The sequence below is a fragment of the Protobothrops mucrosquamatus genome, unplaced genomic scaffold (genome assembly GCF_001527695.2).
Source record: "Protobothrops mucrosquamatus isolate PMUCROS unplaced genomic scaffold, P.Mucros_1.0 scaffold_257, whole genome shotgun sequence".
Lineage (NCBI taxonomy): Eukaryota > Metazoa > Chordata > Lepidosauria > Squamata > Viperidae > Protobothrops > Protobothrops mucrosquamatus.
The window spans coordinates 2,758,287-2,781,908 of NW_015386333.1; the positions used below are offsets into that span (position 1 = coordinate 2,758,287).

Consider the following 23,622-nt stretch of genomic DNA (forward strand, 5'->3'; position numbering starts at 1 on the left):
CTAACTCTCTTCTTTGCTAAAAACTCTAGGTGTGCATGCCTCTTGGACTTCACCGAAGTTTCCCAGACAATAATTTGCAGCTGATGGTACAATCAGGAGCCAAAGGGTCTACTGTGAATACCATGCAGGTATGTATTTATTTATTAGTGGTATAAAGTCATTAAAACAGTATTTATGGTCCAGTTTCTAGTTATCTAATGCTGTTATATTAGAAAATGAATCATTTATTGTGTCTAAAAGAGGTTTATCTGATTAATTATAGCTGTGGAGTTTTTACATTAGTATTTATATCTTGTTATTTCTCTTGCCTTGAAGATTTCTTGCTTGCTGGGCCAGATTGAATTAGAAGGCCGAAGGCCTCCTTTGATGGCATCTGGAAAATCATTGCCATGTTTCCAGCCTTATGACTTTTCTCCCAAATCAGGAGGATTTGTAGCCAGTAGATTTCTTACTGGCATCAAGCCTTCAGTAAGTTAACACATATTGATTCATCTTCTCTGACATTTGTATCTGTTATACAATATGTTTATCAAAAAAGATGCAATATTCAAAGTAATAATTTTAGTTCATGTTTCATTGGCTTTTTAAAAGGCTAGTATGCTATTACCTGTCATAAGGAAAAGTGTATTTTACTCACTGGAGAATCTACGTTTTCTAGGAATTCTTCTTCCATTGTATGGCTGGTAGGGAAGGTTTAGTGGATACTGCAGTTAAAACCAGCCGATCAGGATACCTTCAAAGGTAAAAATGTATTTTAAAGTGCTTTAGATTTTTATATAGATTCTGCCTAATTTAAGCAGCTTTAGGATAAAAAAACAAACAAAAATAAGATATAGGATAGTGTGTAGTTGTATAATTTTAAATGGCTGTTCCTTTATGTGTGGCTGTTCTCATATAGGTGTATCATAAAACATTTAGAAGGGCTGATTGTTCATTATGACATGACTGTACGAGATAGTGATGGCAGTGTGGTTCAGTTTCTGTATGGAGAAGATGGACTGGATATCCCTAAGACACAGTTCTTGCAAACCAAGCAATTTCCTTTCATTGCAGATAATCACAAGGTAAGTTTGGGTATAGTAGGAAAGTGTATTAAGTTGGGCTGTTATGAAAGTAAGAAATAGAAGACTATTTTAGACCTTCTCATAAAAGAATCAGAATTTTTCTTTATGGATTATGAAAAAAGGAGAGGAAGGAAAAATATATTACTTTTTCCAGAAGTTTCATTTCTGCCATAATCCTGTCACAATAGTACTTATAAACTAGTTCTCCTTTCTGGCTCATTAGCTTCACCCTGTGATCCTACATGCTGGATTGTTCCAAGTCATTGGCAGCAAGCTGAAATTGTTTAATGTGACTTGTATTATTGAGATTTGGTTGGACAAGATCAAAACCCAGAAGGTGCCTAACTGGGTTTTAAACACTTCCCCAATCTTAATTTTAAGACTAAGGAGTGAGATGGCAATGATTCTCTGGGAGAATCTGACTGTGACATGACTGGAGGTGGCTGGATCTGAGGCCTTGTTTTGAAGTTCAGCTTCAGAGATAATCAGGAGATGCTTCTGGTATACTGGCCACCCTGTAGACTTCACTGCTAGGGTTATGGTTAATTCTCACTTTTTGGTGCTTGGAGATTTCTTAAATCTGGAGTTAGGGTTGATTTGGAATTTCATGGCTTTTGGGACACTATGTGCATAAACCCAAGTCCATAAAAATCTACTCTTTACTTCAGGATATTTGGAATGTTATCTCAAGGTGGAGATCATAACTATGATTTCCATTTTATGGTCAGATCACTTTCTGGTCACTATAAGAATAATTAGCTCCACTGTGGTGGTGAAAGACTGGAAATGATGGTCTGGTTTTTAGGGACTATTTTTGTATCATCACTGGCTTGAGGGCATTCTTTTACAGTGATGCCATTGCTTTCTGGCTAAACAGTTTTAATTGATACTGGTGGGGAACATACTTTGTAAGATGGAAAATACTCAACCTTCCAAAAATTAAATTTGTGCATTTATTATAGGTGATATGGAAATCTAAGCATTTAGATGAAGTTATGCCAAAAATGAATCCTCAGCAAGCATCTAAACAGTTTAAATTAATCAAGAGATGGCAAGCGAAGCATCAACAGTCTTTGAGAAGGAAAGGAGGCTTTTTGCTGTTTTCGCAAGAAATGTTGGCTTATATAAAAGCTGAGATGTCTACAGGAGGATCACTTGTATATGGCCGAGATCCTGCAGCTCTTAAGGTTATTCCACAATTGATAAATATATATTTCATTATTCATTGAACTATGCTGTAATATTCAAATAAATAATTCACCTATCTCAAATGTTCACTTCCTTTTTGAATTCTGGCATTACAGCTGTTAAATATGTGGTATGAACTGAATGAAAAAACCCGGAGGAAGTATCAAAAGAGGGCAGCAAGATGTCCTGATCCTAGCCTTTCAAACTGGCGGCCAGATATTTATTTTGCATCAGTGTCTGAAACATTTGAAAATGAAGTTAAGAATTTCCTTGGAGAGTGGGATGCTCAGAATAGGCTTAACTATAGCAAATCGGAACTTTCTTCACAGAGGTAGTAATTTCATTTATGTTGATTTATTAACCACAATGCTTCTTGTTTAGAGTCTAGCATATCACACCTATGTTTTATCTCTCTTCTAAAAAACATTGGATTCCTATCACAGAATAGTAGCACAAAACCTCATTGATTTGAGATTTTCAGTTTGTATCAATCCATTTATTATTATAAAAGCTTCTTTATCCGGTAAGAACTTCTTTTAGTCTCTAAAAGATTAAGAGTATAAGCTTTTTTCGAAAACAAGTGAATACTATTTTGTTGGGGTTTTTTCAATCAAAAATTAAGTAACGAATTTCATCTTTGCTTCTTCCTTTCCATACAATTGCTTTTTCAAGGAATAATTGTTGTAATGAAGAGGCTGTGATTGCTGTTAATCACTTTTCTAAGTTGGAAATTAAATTAAAAAGATGCTGCATTTTCTCTTGAGAGAGAAAAATATAAAGATGAAGTGTGTGTTTATCCATTTTTGAAATAAAGCAAACAAATGTGTTAGCTATGTCAGAGGTCCCCAACCTTTTGGGCACCAGGGACCAGTTCCGTGGAAAGAGGTTTTTTTTCCACGGATCGGAGGGGGCGTGGTTTTGTGTGCTGCCTGCATCCTTCGGATGGGGCTTTGCTTGTTTCTGCGGGCTGGTTGCTGGCATGCCGTGGCCTGGTACCAGTCCACAGACTGGGGGTTGGGGACCCCTGAGGTATGTAACTCCGTCATGCAAATCCTTTTGGATGTAAGCCATGCCAATCTCAAAGGGGCTTGTTCTTAGCTCAGGGGTAGATTGAAGTATGAGAAACGAATTAATTAGATGATGCATGATTTGATGTATAAATGATGAAACAAAGCATTAAAGTCTTGTTCTTTGTGAACAGATACAATTTGGACTCTACATTAGAAAGTAAAATTGCAGCACTAGGTTATGAACATATTCCACACAAACAGATGATGATAATATTAATCTAGAGAGTTTTGCAGAATTGTTTCTGGAAATATTATTTAGTCTATTTTTTCATTATGTTATTTTGATTATGCATTATTGCAACTTTATCCCTCTTACAATAAAATGCTTTCTATATATTATTTTTACAGAAAGGCAGAAACTAAATTAATAAATTAAACTACCAAATCCTTTCTTGGTGTCATTAGATTACAGGAGCTGCTCTGTTTAAAATGGCAACAATCACTCTGTGATCCTGGAGAAGCTGTGGGACTTCTTGCTGCTCAGAGTATTGGAGAACCATCCACCCAGATGACCCTGAATACCTTTCACTTTGCTGGAAGAGGTGAAATGAATGTTACCCTTGGTATCCCAAGGTAAGATAGCATCTCACCTTTTTTTAATGGTTTTACTGTTCCAAAATGCCTACATCCCATTCTCTTCCCATGCTTTATTAACAATTTAGTATAACATGAGGAAAGTAAAAGACATGAAACCCAGGAGTCTGTTTATCCTAAACATTCCTTTTTAACAGTTATCCCAAAAATAAGTGAGTTTCTCCATTATTTAATATGACAAAATGCTTTTGCTGTTTAATGATAGACTAGTGCTAGAATGTGCAAAATATAGTTCTCTAAATATTAGTAAATTATAGCTTTTATGAGTTCCAGCCAGTAGGACTAATGGTGAGTAATTGCTGTCCAACAGTACCCAAAATTACATATCTTGTTCAGTCCTGAGATAATCGAAGGATATCTTATTTCAAACTTTCAACAATATTAACAATAACAATTTATTAAATTTTGATAGTGCCCAATACCCAATGTCTCTAGGTACCTCACAACAATAAAAGAAATTACAGTAAAATCAACAAAAGATAAAAGATGGCAAATGTGGCAGACCAAGTTGAATGAAGCAAGGAGGTCTTGCAGTATTTTTTTATTTTATTTATTTATTTAATTTGTTTGCTGCCCATCTCATTGTAATGGTATTAAGCTCCTTTTTTAGCTGGATGGAACTTAACACAAGTTATCCCAAAACACTCAGTACAGTGGAATAAAAATCTTAATTGCATATAACAATCAATTAAATCACTTAAATTGGTTTGATTACATTGTATAGGAACTACATTAAAAAGGTTATTTGATTCAGATTTACTATTACTGCATGTTGCTTTGATTTATTTAGTTAGAAAAGTAGGATTCCGCCTTACTTTCTACTGCTGTTATTATTTTGGTACTTCAGGTTTTGATAGTTCTCTTGCTTAGATAAATGAGCTTCTTCCTTCTGGGGAGAGTGTTTTGGTCCTGTTTACTGATACTGAAGGCAGCAGACAAAGTCAGACTTTGAATGATTGTCTTAGTTATAAGGAAAATAAAGCTGACCAGGTAAGAACCGAGTCACTTATTTTGTTGAGCATTAACTGTATTTGCAACTAAATGTGCAATACTTCTTTGTTAAAGGTTGCGGGAAATTCTGATGGTAGCTAGTGCTAATATCAAAACTCCCATGATGAGCATTCCTGTCCTTAATACCAAGAAAGCTCAAAAAAGGGTGAAAAGGCTCAAGAAAAAGCTTAGCAGAGTGTGCTTAGGTGAGGTAAGTCCTGTATCATCACACCAGCTCTTGAGGCTTTTTAAAAAAAAGTAAATAGGGTTCTTTCATATTACTTTCTGCAGAATGGTTGCAGTTTCCTCAAGATGTGCCAGGCAGCCTTTCTTTTATTGCCTAGGATTTGAACTAATGGATTTTAACTGATTTTCACTTTCCTATTACATGTGCACATTTTTGTAATAACATTCTAGCTTTTTTTTTTTTTTGCTTAATTTCGCAGAGACTGGTTATTTATAAATTCCCAGCATTGGCTCTTGTAGTGACAGTGTGAAGAAAGCATAGTTAGTGGGTATTAAACAAAAATGCTAATTAGAATAATTTCTGTTTGCTACTTAAGTTTTGTTTTTTAACCACTTAAGAGTGCATTTCCATAAATAAAGAATTAATTGAGGGAAATCAGGAAGTGAAATTTACAAACTCCATTTTGCTATGCTGTAAAGCACTTGAATTTGAGGTTCACTACCCAATTGAATCTAAATATTTGGTTCATGGGTAGGAAGATTGCTGGAGAGTGCAAAAGCCTTAGTGCCTTTTTTCATTTTTATCATCTTGAAATTGTAAATTTTCTGTGGAGGATAGATTTGTTTTTTTTTTGTTTTTTTAAAGTAATGGTCCATATTTCTCTTTTGGTATTAACTTTGTGATGTGGACAGATGATTTAGAGCAGGGGTGTCAAACTCGCAACATCATGTGACGTGTCATGACGTATCGCGACTTTTTTTCCATTGCTGGCAATGGGGTGGGTACGGTTTTGGCATGATGTATGTGGCCCGTGGGCCGGTAGTTTAACACCCCTGATTTAGAGAGTGAAAAAGTATGATGTTACAAATTGTTAGCATTCATAGACATTCAAATATTCTTATTGTTTCAGGTGTTACACAAAGTTGATATTGAAGAAACTTTGTGTTTGGAAGGGACATTAAGCAAGCATCGCATCTACACCATCAGGTTTAGTTTTTTGCCTTATAAATGCTATCAAGAAGAAAAATGTGTGAAGCCAAGGGACATCTTACATTTTATGGAGACGAGGTCAGTATCTTCTCTTGAAAAGTTTCCAATTGTTAAACACTGGAAGATACAAACCAGTGAGAAGGAAATTGTGGGGGTCATGAGGGTCCTCACAATACCTGGGAGCCCAGAAGCATTGAAGATAGGAAGTGCAGATTTTGCTGAGCTCTCACTCCTAGAGCACTAGGAAAGGAGTCACATATGGTGCATGGCTGATGAGAGTGAAAGGTGCAATCATGGGTAGGAGCACCAGGAAGAAAATACAGCACTGAGCTCATTACCTTAGGCATGTTCTCTCAATGGTTTCATCATCAATATCATTATTCATTTTGGAAAAGGAGATTTCACACAAATTAATGTATTAGCTTGCAAAGTTGCAGCATCACAATTTTTGGGAAATTCTGCCATAAATAATTTTAATAATAATAGCAAGGTTTTGCCATTCTTTTTACTTGATGCATTCAGGACTGCCTCTGTAGTGAAATTTGTATGGAAGTGCAATGTTCAGGCTTTCCAGTATCTACTCAATTGCCAAGAGAACAAAGAGAACAGAAGTTCAGACCAGAGGAAGAATATTTCTACTCTAACTTTTCTACTTCTTATCACATCCATATTTGGGTACCCCAGAAAACTAAAAGAGGACCTCATATTGCGTCACCAAAATGGTTACCGTCCATTGTGTTGCTGAAAGAAAATTTGAAATTTATCAGTATGTTTATGGACTTGTGGCAATCTTATTTTATTACTTATTTTTTTTATTTAGGACTTGTGGCAATCTTATTTTATTACTTATTTTTTTTATTCACATAAAATGTGAAAATACAAAATAGTAGGGGTCAACAGTAGAAAAAGGGAAAACAAAAAAGGTGTGAAGAAAGGGAGGGGAAGAGACAAAAGGCATTAACTTCCGACTCTCTGTTGCAGTAAAATGAGACATTAAAATCAAATCTCAACTTTTTACATTTCTACAGCACTGGAGATGGATAATCCACGATTGGGTTAAGTTAATCCTCCTGCCCAATCAGATCAAGTCAGCCAAACTTGCCACGCCTGTCCTGGGCCTATCATTCCCCAGTTTTCGACTTGATCTGGCCCAGAGCAGACATGGCAAACTGGCTCACAGGCAGGTAGTTAACATCATGGATTATCCATAGAATTTTAGAAATTTGAAAGAATAGAGGTTTTTACCTTTACAGTCCCCTGAGCAGCGTTGGGCTCAACGCTCCTTTGGAGGACTGTTTTCTGCAGCCCCAAGGAGTTAGCAAACGGAGGCCTCTGTTTGCTTCTCTTCCCCCCCATCTATCCTCATTCCACTAATAGATCAGGGAAGGGGGATTCCCTGGTAGACTTTAACTCCCTCCCTCCTCGTTTCTCCAGACGATCGGAGCTCGCAGCTGCAGCTCCCGAAGCCGATAGGCCTCAGTCAGGCCTCGATCGGCTCGTTTCGGATCCCTGGGCGTCGGAGTTCGCGGCTGCGTCTCCGGCGGCCTATAGGCCTCGGCCAGGCCTCGATCGGCTTGTGTTAGTATTCCTTGGCGTCGGAGCTCGCGGCTGCGGCTCCGGCGGCCTACAGGCCTCCGCAAGGCCTCGATTAGCTTAATTTGATCTTCCTCGGCGTCGGAGCTCGCGGCTGCGGCTCCGGCGGCCTACAGGCCTCAGCAAGCGGCCCCTGGTTGTCGGAGATTGCGGCTGCAGCTCCGACGGCCTAATCGCCTGCCAACACCTCCCCGACGCCGTAGCTCGCGGCTGCGGCTCCGGAGGGCTTGCCGGCCTCAAACTAAGCGGGCGGGAGGGCCCGATCCTTCACTCTCTTGATTCTGGAGCGCGCGGACGCAGCTCCGAGACTGGATCACGGAGGCCGGAAGGCCTCGGCCAGGCCCCTTTTTTCGTGTTCCTGAAGATCCGGGTCCGTTTCTGCCTGAGTTGAGTGAAGGGCCGAGAGGCCGGCGGGGGAGGGGGTAGGCCAGAAGACGTGACTAGGCCGGATTGGCTGCCATTTTGTGACGGCCACCATTTTGTGACCACATGGTCACGAAGCTTCTAAGGCAAGAGGATTGTCCTTGGCCTTGAGGCCTTTAATTTGTTTGGACAATAGGCCCCTAATTAGGCAGGACTCCCTTGGGAGTCGCGGTCGCCAGGGATCGGGGTGAGAAAAGGGGGGTAAAATTCCAAATTACCTCAGGAGCTTCCCTTTATCCTTGGCGTAGGTCCAAGAGTTGATTGGACCACCTGGTGTCTCAAAACCTGGTCACCATTGGCTTGCTGGAGTACAGTGGTATTGCCTCCGCCACTGTACTGTTACCACCTATAGTTTGCTGGCCTGGTAACACAACAAGCCTCACCTGCAGCCTCTGGCCACCTCAGTGGCAACACTGTTATTGCAGGTACACCGGTCTTGGTATTGTACCACTGGTCTGGTGACTGGGGGGGGGGATAGGGCCGCCTAATTAATACCTTGCCCTAGACCTTTTCAGCCAATTGATCCCTTCCCAGGTGCACCTACTCACACACCTGAAGATTTTGTACCAGCATGGAAGAGAATACGGCTTCTGATGCCAGGGCCGCATCTCCTCCTTCATCAGGGCGGAAAAGGCACAGATCTCCTTCCCAGGAGGCTGCTGGTAGGATCGCAGCCAAGGTTAAACCCAAGGCTGCTTCTGGGGGAAAGACCTCCAAATTGGCTGACAAACAGGCCAGCAGGAGACACCAGGCACTAGAGAAGGAGTTCTCTAAGGCTCAAAGGCAGGCTAGAGCTGAGGCGGCTCACCCTGAGTCCACATTCTTCGATTTGCCTCTAGGGCTCTCTTCTTCTCCTCAGGAGGTATGGGCTCCTACAGAACCCCCCACTTCCTATGATCAAACGGAGGTAGCAACGGAGGCGTTGACCTTCAGATCCCCACCTACCCCACGGGCCCCGCAGGGTCCAGTGGCCACTTTTACACCCACGGCCGCGGGACTCAGAGGGGAGGAGATCTCCCTCTCTTCATTGGATGATAGGATTTAGGCCATAGTGAATAGGGCTCTGGAACGGGCCTTCGTGGCCAGACCCCCATCTGTGCCCAGAGCAGAATCTGTGCTTTCTCTCCCTCTCTCGCACCCTGTACACCAGGGCTCTCGCGACCCTTCTCCTGCTCGTTCTTCATTCAGCGGGGTCTCAGTGACCCCAGAGCAGGAACAGGCGCTTGATGCTTCTTGGTCAGGGGAGGAGGAGGAACCGGCACCAGATCCACCACCGTTCGGGGGGCTCTTTAATCCTTCTCTCTTTCTTCCTCTCCTCCGCAAGGCTAGCTCAGTTCCACACGGGGTTCCCAACCAGCCGGCCCCAGCGGTTTCCACAACAGAACCGGAGACGGATCCAGTCTTCATAGAACCGGTGGTCACTCAACACCATGTTCCATGCCCTGCCTTGTTTCTCAACACAATCAAGAAACAATGGGCTTCGCCGGGTACCTTCCCCACCCCAGGCGGTAATGACAAGAAGCTATTCAGCGTGGCCTCAGAATTAGAAGAGGCATTACAGGTTCCCACAGTAGATGAACCCCTGTCTAATTTGTTCTCCCCCTCCACGATTTCTGGAGATATGGCAGAGGCCCTAAAATCTGAGGAGCGTAGGTCGGAGATGGCCTTTAGGAGCAGCCACCTCGGCCTCATTTTTTTCGAGGTCTGCCCTAATCTGGCTCCGTCAGCTTCAGGCCAGGACCCCTCCGGAGGATGTCCGCACGCACCAAGACTTGAGCAAGTTAGTGGCTGCGACGGAATATGCCTCCGATGCATCCTTGCACGCTGCCCGGTTTTCTTCTAGAACCTTGGCGTCTAATGTGACTTCTCGCCGCCTGTTATGGTTAAGACACTGGCAGGCAGATGCCAAGGCCAAGTGGCGCTTGGCGGCTGCCCCATATCAGGGTAGTAAGTTGTTTGGGGACGCCTTATCGCCTTTTCTATCCGAAAACAATGATAAGAAAAAGATCTTGGCACACATTTATTTATTTATTTATTTATTTACATAAACTTATATGCCGCCCTTCTCCCTATAGGACTCAGGGCGGCTTACAGCATATTAAAACACACAAACGCCATCCCCCATAAAACATCACCAAACGATTGGACAGGCGTCCTACCTACAATCGTAGGCAGTCCTTTCGTCCGGTTGCCACCCCTCAGAACACACAGGCAGCCCGGAGCTTCACTCCTAGACAGGACCGCCGGGCAGACAGGCCTGCCCAGCGACCCAGACAGCAATTCCAGTCTAAACGGCCCTTTCGAGGCGGGGGTCGTCCCTTCCGTAAGAAGTGACCCTCAGCCGGATCCTCCCATAGGGGGAAGGTTGTCCCTCTTCCTCACTCAATGGGAGGCTACCACCACAGACGCCTGGGTTCTGGACACCATCAGACACGGCCTCTCCCTGGAATTCATTTCCAGTCCCCCAAGGCGGTTCATTGCTTGCCCACACTCAAGAAAATCTCTANAGAGCCATAGAGCACGTGCCTGCGGCACAACAGGGACTAGGATTCTACTCCATCCTCTTTGTGGTCCCAAAGACATCAGGAGGATGGAGGGCAATCTTAGATCTAAAACGCCTGAACCTTTATTTGGCATACCGAAGGTTCAAAATGCAAACACTTCAGTCTATCCTGGGCAGCATCCGAAAGGGGGACTACCTCACATTGGTGGACCTCACAGAGGCCTACCTCCATATTCCCATTATCCACAATCACCGACAGTTTCTCAGGTTTTATTACATGGGACATCATTACCAATACAGGGCACTCCCATTCGGCCTGTCGTTGGCCCCAAGGGTTTTCTCCAAGGTGCTGGCTGTCCTGGCAGCGCACCTGAGATTGAAACCAATTTGGGTGCAATGTTACCTCGACGACATCTTAATTCAGTCGACCTCATCACAGGGGGCTCGGTTAGACGTCAGTCTGGTAATAAGTGTCCTACAGAATCACGGCTTTTCAGTCAATTTCAAGAAGAGCCAAACAGTTCCGTCAACCAGATTGCTTCACCTGGGGGCGATCATCGACACAGTAGAGTGCCGAGTTTACCTGTCCCAGGAACGCAGAGACAGTATACGGAGCCTAGTTCTCAATGCCTGCAGGACAAAGACCTTGTCTCCGGTCGGTCTTTCCCAGCTCCTGGGGAAGATGATTTCGTGCATCTCGATCGTTCCCTGGGCCAGGTTACACTCGCGGGACCTCCAATGGCTTCTGCTACCTTACCAGAAGCAGGGCACAAGCACTTCCACCCGAGAGGTAAGGATCCCTCCACACGTCCTACGTTCACTCAAATGGTGGGTCTCCCCAGCTATGGCCAGAGGGTCCCTCTTCAAGGAGCCGAGTCAGCTCACCATTACAACCGACGCAAGTCTGTTTGGTTGGGGGGCCCACTATCGGTCTCAATGGGCACAGGGTCGGTGGTCTCGGTCGGACCTCAAAAACAATATCAACTGGCTGGAGCTAAGGGCCATACATCTTGCCATTCGTCACTTCCGCCACGACATTGCGAAACAACACGTGTTGGTCCTTACGGACAATGTGGCGGCGAAGGCCCACGTGAATCGGCAGGGGGGGACTCGGTCCCGAAAGCTCCTGACCGAAGCCCAGCTGCTCTGTTCTTGGGCGGAGACCACTCTCGCCTCGCTCAGAGCAGACCACATATCAGGGGAGGCGAACACGAGAGCAGACTTCCTGAGCAGGTCCACATTGGACCACTCAGAGTGGCGCTTACACCCGAGACTATTCAGGGAGATCACTCACAGATTCGGGAGGCCCATCATAGATCTCTTCGCCTCCAAGACAAACACACAGCTCCCACGGTTCTTCTCTCGCTTTCCAACACCGGGAGCGGAGGGAATAGACGCCCTTCGGACGTCATGGCCGGACGGCCTACTCTATGCCTTTCCTCCCCTCCCTCTCCTCCCGGCGGTCATACGCAAGCTTCTCCAGGAGAAGGCAGAGGTGCTTCTAGTAGCCCCCTTCTGGCCGAGGAGGCCTTGGTTCGCCGACCTAGTCGGCCTTTCTCAGTCACGCCCTTGGAAGATTCCCCCAGACAGGATAGCCCTGACACAGGGGGGCCTGATGCACCCGGACCCTCAATGGCTCCAGTTAGCCGTCTGGCACTTGAACGCCAGATACTAACGCAGGGGTCCTGGTCCTCAGGGGTCATTGAGGTGATCCAGGCAGCACGTAGGCCGGCTACTAACCGCATCTATGATGCCACATGGCGGAACTTTTGCCAATGGTGTTCCTCACGACAACTTCCCTCATCTGAACTCACCGTCCCACATATCTTGGAGTTTTTGTTAGAAGGGCTGAACAAGGGATTGGCACCCAATACCTTGCGCAGGCAGGTTGCGGCCCTCTCTACCGTACTTTCTTGCGATGACACCAACTCTTTGGGTCAACACCCTCTGATCCGTTCCTTCCTCAAGGGTGCCACTAATATCAAACTCCCCGTGGTCCACAGGTACCCCTCGTGGGAATTACCGAGGGTTCTTCAAGCTCTTACACGGGCCCCTTTCGAGCCCCTTAGCTCGTGCAACATGAGATCTTTGACCATCAAGGTCGCCTTCTTGGTGGCTATTACTTCTGCCCGGCGGATCTCTGAGATGGCGGCTCTCTCGGTCAGGGAAGACCTGTGTGTCTTCCACCGGGATCGGGTTGTCCTTCGCTTAGACCCCACCTTTGTTCCCAAAGTGAACTCCCTTTTTCATAGGGCCCAGGAGATCGTGCTTCCCGATTTCTGCCCGAATCCATCGCATTCTCTGGAACGGCAATGGCATTCCCTGGATGTTCGCCGGGCCCTTCGTTATTATATCAAGAGAACGGCCACCTTTCGTAACTCCGAGGCTCTGTTCATTTCCTTCCACCCGTCCTCCAGAGGCCGGAAGGTCTCGGCTTCTACGATTGGCCGTTGGATAAGAGCTTGCATTGCGGGAGCATATCAGGCCAACTCCTGGCCTGTACCACGTAGGGTCACAGTCCATTCTGCGCGTAGAGCGGCCACCTCGGCGGCGTGGGCCACGCAGGCCTCCATCGAGGAGGTATGTAGGGCGGCTACGTGGTCTTCCCCGTCTCCATTTATCCGTCATTATAAATTGGACAGGTACGCCTCGGCAGAGGCTTCCTTTGGCAGAAGGGTTCTTCAACAAGTGGTGCCTCACGACACAATTCCAAACTTGCCCGTTTCCCTCCCGTAAGGACAGTGGGCTTTGGTATGTCCCAATCGTGGATTATCCATCTCCAGTGCTGTAGAAGGGGCGTTGTCTTACCTGAACGCCGTTTCTCAGCACGGAGATGGATAATCCACCCCCACCCAGGTAGGTCCTTAGGCCTAGGGGTTAGTCTGTGAGCCATTACGTCTTGCTGTCAGCCAGTGCTGCGTCCTCGTCAAAAACTGGGGAATGATAGGCCCAGGACAGGCGTGGCAAGTTTGGCTGACTTGATCTGATTGAGCAGGAGGATTAAGTTAACCCAATCGTGGATTATCCATCTCCGTGCTGAGAAACGGCGTTCAGGTAAGACAACGCCCCTTCTATAGTAGTATGCACTAGCCATTTCTGTATCGGCAAATCAGTCTAATTGGTAAAACCCAAAATCATGATATCCTATTTTTCCACCTCAAGCACAAAGTCTAGAAGTGGTTTCCAAGTAGAAACAAAAGTACTTATGTTCTTTTCTTTTATCAGCACAGTCAATTTGGCCATCTCTGCTAATTCCATCAGATTTTGTAACCATTGGTCCATGGTAGGAATCAAGGCATCCTTCCACTTTTGTGCACAGAGCAATCTTGCTGCCATCACCATATATAAAATCAGAGTTCCAATTTTTTTCCCAGTTCTCTTTCCATTAGGCCCAGAAGGAAAGTTTAATCTTTATGTTCACTTTAAAATTAAATATTTAATATTAAATATTAAGATAATATATGAATCCTATTTAAGTGGCAATCTTATGATCTGTTTTGTTTCTGTCGTTTCACTCAGAGAATGAATACTGTCATTCCCTGAGAAAATGAATAGTTAGGCTGCACTCCACTCATCCATTTATTTAGTATTGGGGGTTAGCTACTGATTTACACTTTAAGTACAGTTTTGCTCTTTACAGTGAGGGAAAAAAATATTTGATCCCCTGCTGATTTTGTACATTTGCCCACTGACAAAGAAATGATCAGTCTATAATTTTAATGGTAGGTTTATTTTAATAGCGAGAGACAGAATAACAACAAAAAAATCCAGAAAAACACATTTCAAAAGAATTATAAATTGATTTGCATTTTAATGAGTGAAATAAGTATTTGATTCCCTATCAGTCAACAAGATTTCTGGCTCCCAGGTGTCTTTTGCACAGGTAATGAGTGGAGATTAGGAGCACTCTCTTAAAGAGAGTGCTCCTAATCTCAGCTTGTTACCTGTATAAAAGACACCTGTCCACAGAAACAATCAATCAGTCAGATTCCAAGCTCTCTACCATGGCCAAGACCAAAGAGCTATCCAAGGATGTCAGGGACAAGATTATAGACCTATACAATGCTAGAATGGGCTACAAGACTATTGCCAAGCAGCTTGGTAAGAAGGTGACAACAGTTGGTGCAACTATTTGCAAATGGAAGAAACACAAAATAACTGTCAATCTCACTTGATCTGGGGCTATATGCAAGATCTCACCTCGTGGAGTTTCAATGATCATGAGAACGGTGAGGAATCAGCCCAGAACTATAAGGGAGGATCTTGACAATGATCTCATAGTCACCAAGAAAACAATTGGTAACACACTACGCCGTGAAGGACTGAAATCCTGTAGCACCCACAAGGTCCCCCTGCTCAAGAAAGCACATGTATAGGCCCGTCTGAAGTTTGCCAATGAACATCTGAATGATTCAGAGGAGAACTGGGTGAAAGTGTTGTGGTCAGATGAGACCAAAATCGAGCGCTTTGGCATCAACTCAGCTCACTGTGTTAGGAGGAGGAGGAATGCTGCCTGTGACCCCAAGAACACCATCCCCACCGTCAAACATGGAGGTGGAAACATTATGCTTTGGAGATGTTTTTCTGCTAAGGGGACAGGACAACTTCACCACATCAAAGGGACGATGGACGGGGCCATGTATCATTAAATCTTGTGTGAGAACCTCCTTCCCTCAGCCAGGGCATTGAAAACCTCGAAACCTTCATTACTTGGAGAGGATCTGCAAAGAGAAATGGGACAAAATCCCTCTTGAGATGTGTGCAAACCTGGTGGCCAACTACAAGAAACGTCTGACCTCTGTGATTGCCAACAAGAGTTTTGCCACCAAGTACTAAGTCATGTTTTGCAAAGGGGTCAAATACTTATTTCACTCATTAAAATGCAAATAAATTTATAACATTTTTGAAATGTGTTTTTCTGGATTTTTTGTTGTTATTCTGTCTCTCACTGTTAAAATAAACCTACCATTACAATTATGGATTGATCATTTCTTTGTCAGTGGGCAAATATACAAAATCAACAGGGGATCAAATACTTTTTTCCCTCACTGTAAAACACTGACTTTTTAAAAGTAAGGTTCTACATTTAGGCAAGAAAAACCAAATGTACAGGTATAGTATTGGTGGTACCTTGCTCAATAGTAGCAACTGTGAGAGAGATCCTGGAGTCTTAGTGGACAATCACTTAAATATGAGTCAGCAGTGTGCTGCAGCTGCCAAAAAAGCCAACACAGGACTAGGCTGCATTAACAGAGGGATAGAATCAAGATCACGTGAAGTGTTAATACCACTTTACAATGCCTTGGTAAGGCCACACTTGGAATACTTCGTCCTGTTTTGGTCACCATGATGTAAAAAAGATGTTGAGACTCTAGAAAGAGTACAGAGAAGAATAACAAAGATGATCAGGACTGGAGGCTAAAACATATAAGGAACGGCTGCTGGAATTGGGTATGTCTAGTTTAATGGAGAGAAGGACGAGGCGGGACATGATAGCAGTGTTCCAATATCTCAGGGGCTGCCACAAAGAAGAGGAAATCAAGCTATTCTCCAAAGCACCTGAAGGCAGGACAAGAAGCAATGGATGGAAACTAATCAAGGAGAGAAGCAACCTAGAACTAAGGAGAAACTCCCTGAAGTTAGAACAATTAACCAGTGGAACAACCTGACTCCAGAAGTTGTGAATGCTCCAACACTAGAAGTTTTTAAGAAGAGACTGAACAGCCATTTGTCTGAAATGGTATAGGGTTTCCTGCCTGAGCAGGGGTTTGGACTAGATGACCTCCAAGATCCCTTCCAACTACATCATCATCATCATCATTATTATTATTATTATCATTATCATCATTATCATTATCATTATATCATTATTACTGAGATAATTTTTCTTCAGTATTACTGAAATATTTTTCTCTTAGGGTACAAAGTCAAATTTAGACTTCGGAATCAAAAATATCTAATTTTGTTTAAAAAATATTGTTATGAATAATGTTGTTACAAAATGATTTGAAATTTTCCTTTATATTTATCATCTGAATTGATAGATCTAGGAAAGTATATTGTAGCATTGACTAGTCTGGAATCCAGAAGCTGTATTCTGTTTCTCTTATCCATCCCACCCAGATTTTTTAAAATGTTGCTGGAAACAATTAAAAGGAAGAGTTTAAAATTGGCATCTTATAACACTGTCAGCACTCGAAAAGCAATTCAGAAAGATTTAGAAGATGAGGAAGAAATTGGTGCTTCACAGGAAGACCAGGTAAAGATGTAGACCCCTTAGCTCACGTGTGTCAATCTCGCCATGTCACGTGATGTGTTGCGACGTATCGTGACTCTTTTTGCATTGCCACGGCATGGCTTCGGTATGATGAAACCGGCCCGCGGGCATACATGCATTCTTCAAGAGTACTTTCTCTGGTTTCTCTTCAAATCATATACATACATATGTTTTTTTAAAAGATCAGGCTCATTTTTCAGTTGCCTTTTTTGGAAAATGTTTCATGTCCTGCTACACAATTACATTACATACTATATTTACATATTAAGCATATAAATTGATATATGTAGTCCATATTTCTAGTCCTCTATGACAACATTCTTATTCAAATACAGGAAGGGAAGGAAGTTTTTAGACCATTGTATAGAAAATGTGTCTTTTCTAGAAAAACATTATCTAGAAAGAACAATAAACATGCCTTAAAGTCTAAAACATTGCTAAAAAAAATTAGCAGGAGTGTATATGACATTTGCTACATATAGTAAATATATGGAATACAGGATATTAAAAACAGGTCATATTTAGAGATTCTTCCTTTTGAAAAAATATTTTTTTCTGAGCAAAATTTATTTGTGAAAGAATCTTTGTCTAAGTACCCTTTATAGATCATGACACTCCATGTCATTATTTATTTTACAAAAAGAAAGCCAAAAATGGAAAATCTTAGTTTTTCACACGTGACTTCTCCATTTTGGCTTTCTTTTTGTAAAATAAATGATGACATGGTGTAATATGTCATGTGTTCTTGTTCATCTGAAATTGTATATACCTAGTTTTAAGAATTGCTAAGAACCAGATAATTTTTACTATGTCCTGATATGTAAATCCATAGAACTCAGAGGATGTACTTTCTTTTTCACACGACTGTAAATGATAAACAAATTCATCAGGAAAAAGGGAATACATGATAATAAGGCAACAATTTCTTACAACACATTTCCAAATATAGATGAATATACTTAACTTTATTAAACTAATCACATATTAACTGAGTGTACATATAATGTAAAATACGAAAATTATTCACTGGTAACTCGTGTCTGGAGATTTATTAGGCAGGAGTTTCTTCTGTCTCCTGATTTTTCAATTTTATAAAATGTGGAGAAGTATAGAGATGTATAATTGTGTTGCACTTTCAGGCAAAAGATTCCTTCTCTGAAATTGGGTAAACCAGAAAATTTTCTAGTGGCTAAATTCTCCTTCCTAGGCTTTTAACTTAAATGATTAAAGCATTAGTTTTTACCAATTACACTCTTGTACAAAAAGGAAAATTTTGGATAGTTTCCCCCTCCCTTTCAGGAAATAAAAAGATAAATTCTACCTATTCAGTCCTCTCAATTAATCTGCTGATTTAGAGGGACAGAATTTATTGTACTAGAAAATAGAGATTATCCCATGTATTATATATTCTCACATAGTTATATTAATTTTGTATAAACAGCTAATTAAATTATCAAATAATTCAAACCAGAGTTGGGGTCCTATTGCCTATCACGTTTCTGTAGCAACTAGGATAGGATGAGGAGAAATTTCATGCCTGCTGAGGATGTTGGAGTCTTAGGAGAAACTTCCATAATTAAAGATGATCTGTGACATTTCATTTAACTAGGGTTACTTTGAAATCTGTTAGAAAAGAAAATATATTATGTAGTAAAAGGATTCCTACTTCTACCGACATAGAATGATAATGAAGCTGAAACTGAAGAAGACAGATTTCCTCATAGTGGAATGACTGAAGGTGATGCTGATGCTACAGATACAAAAAGAAAGGAAAATCAAGAAGAAGAGGTAATGATACATTTCCTTTGTTTTAATAAGATGCCATTAGAAAATCTGTCCATCACAAAAACTTGGAATTAAAGTATATTGAATTTGAGTCAAACAATATCAAACAATCAACACTTGATTTTAGTAGATAACTAGTAACATGTAATGATAAAGGTATTTGACTAGGATTGGTAAGTTCCATGTTCAAATCTACCCTAAACCATGAAAACTTGCTCTGAGCCCAACCTATTTCATAGGGTTTTTGTAGAAAAGTTAAGAGGTCGTGCTTTTAAATTGTGCATATGCTCCTGGGGAAAATATGGGATATAAATTTAATTAAGTAAAAGAGTAGACAGGCTGTTCAAATTTTAAAAAGTCAGAAGCTATCTCCATACTGAAAAGAATGTTAATCTTGTATATTTGAACAAACCTTATTCATAAGGAACTTGTGGATGTAGGAAGTTATAGAAAGTAAACTATATTTGATAGTCTTCTCTGTGCATGTCATTGTCATTATTTTTTTAGACTGATGTGTACAAAGTAATACTTGGAATTGAGATCTAAATATTGTAAACCAGATGGAGATTTATGATAGATTTAATAAGTTACTGAAAGCTAAGCCCAATATCTGTCTCTATTAATGCAAAGGTTTAGGCACTGTTGATGAAATTTAACTGAAGTTGATGCAACCTCTGCATGGTACAGAGTTGGTATACATAGTACATATTTATTTCTGCAAATTTGGATGAAAACAATGTATGTGCACCTGTTTACAGATTCAAAATGAGAAATTGAATACACCAGATGCAGCAGTTTGAACAATCTTTCAGTAGATTCAGTGCTATTTTTTAAAAATATATACAATTATTGATAAATTTCAAACGTTATTAGCTTTTTAGGTCTAGTTTACTGGTAGCTAGGTAAAAACTAATATTCTGATTGTCTTCATAGATTATTGTTATTTTGTCTATTTTCAATAAGTTTCTCTAAAGCAGCTATCTGCATATTTGAAAAGGAAGGTAATTCACTTTAGAAATCAAAGGAACGTTATTAAGAAATCTTGAAATATTTACAGCTAGACGTTTACATAAAACTATAGAAGTTAAGGCAAGATCTAGAAATCTTTGTTAGAACAACCTGAAAATTGATCGGATCTGCATATTAAAACTCAAATATTACTGCAAATATTTGGCTGGATAAGTTTAGATGACATTGGCATTGTTGTCCATGGTATAACAGAATAACAGCTGGAAGGGATCTTGGAGATCTTCTAGTCCAGCTTTTCAACCGGTGGTATGTGTACCACTTATGGTACACTAACAAGTGGCAGGTGGTACACAGCCCTGCCTAGCCAAGTGTAGTGGGGGAGGGAAAGAGCCAGTGCAGGCAAGGACTTACTGTGAGAGAGTCCTCTGGAGCTGCAGAGTGGCTGGGGCGAGGCAAAGGCCCCAGGCTCACTTCTGGCTCACCCTCCCCCATGAGAAAGGAGAAGGAGGGGGCAGAGACACGAGAGGCTATAAAAGGAAGCAGTTTGGGCGGGAGAGAGAGAGAGAGAAAAAGAAGCAGCCTTGGGAGGAGGTGGAGTCAGCTCTAGCTGCACTGAAGGAGGAGGGGGGGAGGAGATCAAGCAGGCTGGCCATGAGCCGATCTACAACTTCTGTGGCAGCCAGCTGTGCTGGCAGCAACAAACAGGCAAGAAATGCAGCAGGGTAGGGGTTGCCCTCCACGAGGAATGAAGAAAGGTAGCATCAGCTGGAAATGAGACACAGGGAGGGAGGTGGAGAGTGGAAGGATTCTTATGTGCTTTTGTGTCTTTGAAGTTCTGGGATTTGTGCAATGAAGGCTTTGTGTTCTTGAGTGTTTGGCAATTTCTATTTGGCTGATGGCTGATGTCTCATGTTAGCTTCTATTGCTCTGTTATTGTTAGCTGTAAGTTTTGCTGCAAGGGATTTTGAAGTATTTTTCTCCTGAATGGATTTTGCCTGTAGCATTCCTTTACTTAAGAATGGAGCCATTTGGGGAGGCTGGCTTAGCCGGCAGCCAGTACTTACTACATTTTTTCTTCTTCCTTAAGTGCCAGTTGCCGGCTCCTTAACTTTCTTTTCTAGCCAGTAGCTAATTCTTAAAGGGGAATATGCCTTTTTAAGCCAGTTCACTCAGCAGCTTGTCTTTTCTGTCTCTAGAGGCTTTTCCTTGTTTGAATATATGGAAGAAGGAAAATATGGGTGGTGGTGGTGTTCAAATTCTTCCTTCAGAAGGAGATGGGAATGAGAAAGAGGGAGGCAGGGAAGGAGGGAGGGAGGGAAGTCCCGCCGTAGTACTTGGCCACTAACAGCCCTGCCATTGACTTTGCTTGTCAAAAGGTTGCAAAAGGGGATCACATGACCCTGGAACACTATGACCATCATAAATATGAATCAGTTGCCAAGCAGCCAAATATAAATCACATGACCCTGGGCATGCTGCAATGGTCATAAGTGTGAAAAATGGTCATAAGTCATTTCAGTGCAATTGCAATTTTGAACAGTTTTTTTTGTTTTTTTGGTCATCAAGTTTTTGACACCTTGCTAGGTGGTACTCGAATATTACCATATCCTAAAAGTGGTACAGTTGGTGAAAAGGTTGAAAAGCCCTGTTCTAGTCCAACCCTCTACTCAAGCAGGAGACCCTATACCATTCCAGACAAATGACTGTCCAGTCTCTTCTTAAAACGTCCAGTGATGGAGCACCCACAATTTCTGGAGGCAAGCTGTTCCACTTATTAATTATTCTCACTGACAGGAAATTTCTTCCTAATTATAGATTGGATCTCTCTTTGTTAAGCTTCCACCCGTTACTTCTTGTCTTGCCCTCAGATGTTTTGGAGAATAGATTGACCCACTTCCTCCTCAAATATTGGAAGACTACTATCATAAAAAGAAGGATTAGGGGTGCCCTAGTCTTTCTCTTTATTAGATTGGACATAACCCAATTCCTGCAACTGTTCAGTATTTGGTTTAGCTTCCAGCCCCCTAATAATTTTTGTTGCTCTTCTCTGCACTTTTCTAGAATCTTAACATTATTTTTGTATCACATTACCAGAACTGGACGCAGTGTTCCAAGTATCATCTTACCACTGAGGAATCCAGCAGTACTAACATTCCACATGATCTTGATACTCATACATTAGAATACAATAGCAATCTGTACATAGAAAGACTCAACTAAACACCAGGATATTCCAGAAACAAATGCTCCATTGACAGTAAATAAATGGAAACACTTATAGAAAAGACAAATAAAACTTTTCAAATGGTCTCCATAGTTCCCTGAGCAGAATATTCAATTTATGGAAAAATCATACAATTTCTGATGTATATGAGGAAACCTTAAACTATTTCTGAACTAGAAAATTTTTGCAAGGGAAGGTGGAAAAACAACTCAAAAGCAAACCAAAGAAAGACTCTGTAGGCAGCTATAGGAAATATTTAGAACTGTCATTTCTACCAAAGAAAGTGCTACAAATTGTTGACTAAAAGAGTATCCAAGCTTCTGCAAATGTTATTTGAAGGCATCAACTCCTAAAAATGATCTATAATTATATTAATAATATTGTTGTGACAAAGCATAATCATCTATCCATAAACGGTATATCTATAAATGGCAACCAAATTAGTAATAAGCTGCTTTTAATAGCCATGGGAAAAAATGGGTTTCAGTTATTGGAGAGTTTGACAATGTGGCATATTTGGGCAGTGCAAAGTTTGCTCACTTTCAGTCTCATTAAGTGGTTTCTAGTTCAATCCTATTTCCTGTACAGTAATATAATGATATTCCCTGGTAAGGTTACTTGAGCATAATTTTCTCTCTCATATTGTTTAAATATATTTCTTATTTTAAGCAAAAGATTAATGAAAGCAAAATACTTGAATTTTTTCTTTACATATATATTTTTTAAAAATCCTGTGTGTGTGTGTGTGTGTGTGTGTGTAAAATTTGTGACATTACCCTTATTTTTTTACAGTCTTATTCAGTGGTGGGATTCAAATAATTTAACAATGGTCCTAATGACCGTTTTAAGTATAAAAAAACAATATACCGAAAGGTAGTTTATTATTTCATGCATTTAATACTTAAATAAGAACAATAAAAGAGGTACACAAAACTAGATTATGTTATTAAAAAAGTTTTAAATATTAATGAAAAAATATTAAATAATACCTGACAAAAAACAATAAAGCTGTTATTTAAGATATTTCCATATTGCTTCCTGATTGGCATCCTTACTTGCAATTTTCTTCACTTTTATCCGAGCATCATCAGCTGTGTCATTTATCTTTAGCCATCTTTTCACTGTAGGAGTAGGATCCCTGTTGCGGCAGGAGGCTGCGAGGCTCGTCAGAAACATCTCGCCGATGCCGGTGCTTGCAGCAGAAGGCCGCTCAACGCATCATGCCGATCTCACCATTGTGGCAGGTTGCGCAGCTCATCGTGCTGCTGCCACTGCTTGCATCAGGACGCCATGCGGTGCATTGTGCCAATTGTGCTGGTGCCGCTGCTTGTGGCAGGAGGCCAAATGATACATCACACTGCTCGCGCTGGTGCCACCACTCACAGCAGGAGGCCGTGCAGTGCATCATGCCCATTGCACCACTGCTGTTGCTTGCCTTGCGGCCTCCTGTAGCAAGCAGTGGCACCGGAGTGATCAGTGTGAAGAGCCACATGATGTCTCGCTGTGAGCAGTGGCAGCGATTGATCAGCATGAAGAGCCACGTAACGTCCTGCCCAAGCAGTAGTAGCAGCACTATCAGCGCAAAGAGCATCGCAGCATCCTGCCGTGAGCAGCGGCAGAAAAACTCAGATTTATCATAACTGGTTCACCGAACTCAATAAAAAATTAGGTATTTGTTCTGCCAAACTGGTATGAACCAGCTGAATCTCACCACTGGGACTCTTATTGCATTTTGGAGGTGGAGGGAAGGATTAAGTAAAAATAG

The 23,622-nt window shown here is 41.8% G+C and overlaps 1 protein-coding gene across 1 annotated transcript in view; it reads left to right on the forward strand.

The window, feature by feature from the left end:
• The window catches only part of POLR1A (RNA polymerase I subunit A), a 62,177-nt gene that overhangs the window by 25,639 nt on the left and 12,916 nt on the right, over positions 1–23,622 (forward strand). Inside the window, exons 19-29 of the mRNA XM_015831503.1 lie at positions 30–128; positions 316–468; positions 659–741; positions 899–1,064; positions 2,027–2,251; positions 2,369–2,583; positions 3,728–3,895; positions 4,982–5,117; positions 6,004–6,161; positions 16,726–16,861; positions 18,560–18,667. Coding sequence (XP_015686989.1) covers positions 30–128; positions 316–468; positions 659–741; positions 899–1,064; positions 2,027–2,251; positions 2,369–2,583; positions 3,728–3,895; positions 4,982–5,117; positions 6,004–6,161; positions 16,726–16,861; positions 18,560–18,667 — 1,647 coding nt within the window. The remainder of the gene's footprint in view (positions 1–29; positions 129–315; positions 469–658; positions 742–898; positions 1,065–2,026; positions 2,252–2,368; positions 2,584–3,727; positions 3,896–4,981; positions 5,118–6,003; positions 6,162–16,725; positions 16,862–18,559; positions 18,668–23,622) is intronic.